This window comes from Cariama cristata, unplaced genomic scaffold (genome assembly GCF_000690535.1).
Source record: "Cariama cristata isolate BGI_N322 unplaced genomic scaffold, ASM69053v1 scaffold23220, whole genome shotgun sequence".
In the NCBI taxonomy this organism is placed as follows: Eukaryota; Metazoa; Chordata; class Aves; order Cariamiformes; family Cariamidae; genus Cariama; species Cariama cristata.
Window position 1 is genome coordinate 16,961 of NW_009594495.1, and position 988 is coordinate 17,948.

A 988-nucleotide genomic window follows, 5' to 3' on the forward strand; every position below is an offset into this window, starting at 1 on the left:
CCCCCTTTTTTTTTTTACTGTTCTTCATTTGGCATTTCCTTTACTGAGAGAAAAAGCCTATAGCCTTCACACGGAAATGTAAGGGAGAAAAAAAATCCTGTATTGCTCCTGCCATAATGTAACCTCTTTACTTAGTTGCTATCCTCCAATGCTTTTGTCTTTAGGAAGACTGGTGGATCAAAACCTGAATAAACTTGGGAAGGACGAAATGCTGCAGATGATCAGACATGGAGCGACACATGTGTTTGCCTCAAAGGACAGTGAGATTACAGATGAAGATATCGATCATATTTTGGAAAGAGGTGCAAAGAAGGTGAGAGAAAGTTTAAAAAAAAAACAAAATCACAAACAGAAGCCCACTTGTAGACTTAAATTTAATGGCAAGATAGTACATCCCTAGATGATAAGTTAATGCTAAGGGGGAGAATAGGGGGTTAGCTGTTGAGGTTTTTTGTATCGGTCCAAGATGTTTGTTGTTTCTACTGTTGTGAATCATAGAATCATTATGGTCGGAAGAGACCTCAGAGATCATCAAGTCCAACCATATACCCAACGCCACCATGCCCACTAAACCATGTCTCAAAGCGCCACATTAAACGTTTTTTGAACACCTCCAGGGATGGTGACTCCACCACCTCCCTGGGGACCCCCCAGGGATGGTCCCCCCCCCCCCCCCGGGGGGAGCCTGTTCCAGTGCCTAATGACTCTTACAGGCAGAAGTTCTTCCTAATATCCAGCCTGAACCTCCCCTGGCGCAACTTGAGGCCATTTCCTATTGTCCTATCGCTAATTACCGGGGAGGAGAGATCAACCCCCCACCTGACTACAACCTCCTTTCAGGTCGTTGTAGAGGGCGATCAGGTCTCCCCTCAGCCTCCTTTTCTCCAGACTAAACAACCCCAGCTCCCTCAGCCGCTCCTCATAAGGCTTTTTCTCCGGCTTTGTCGCTCTTCTCTGAGCACGCTCCAGCAGCTCAGTGTCCTTCTTG

General features: G+C 46.5%; 1 protein-coding gene across 1 annotated transcript in view; it reads left to right on the forward strand.

Annotated features, from left to right (window-relative positions):
* Positions 1-400, forward strand: part of LOC104160230 (SWI/SNF-related matrix-associated actin-dependent regulator of chromatin subfamily A member 5) — a gene marked incomplete at its 5' end in the record, with an annotated part of 15,241 nt that extends 14,841 nt beyond the window's left edge. Inside the window, one exon of the mRNA XM_009698316.1 lies at positions 165-400. Within this exon, the coding sequence (XP_009696618.1) occupies positions 165-400 (236 nt within the window). The remainder of the gene's footprint in view (positions 1-164) is intronic.
* Between the last annotated feature and the right edge of the window lie 588 nt (positions 401-988).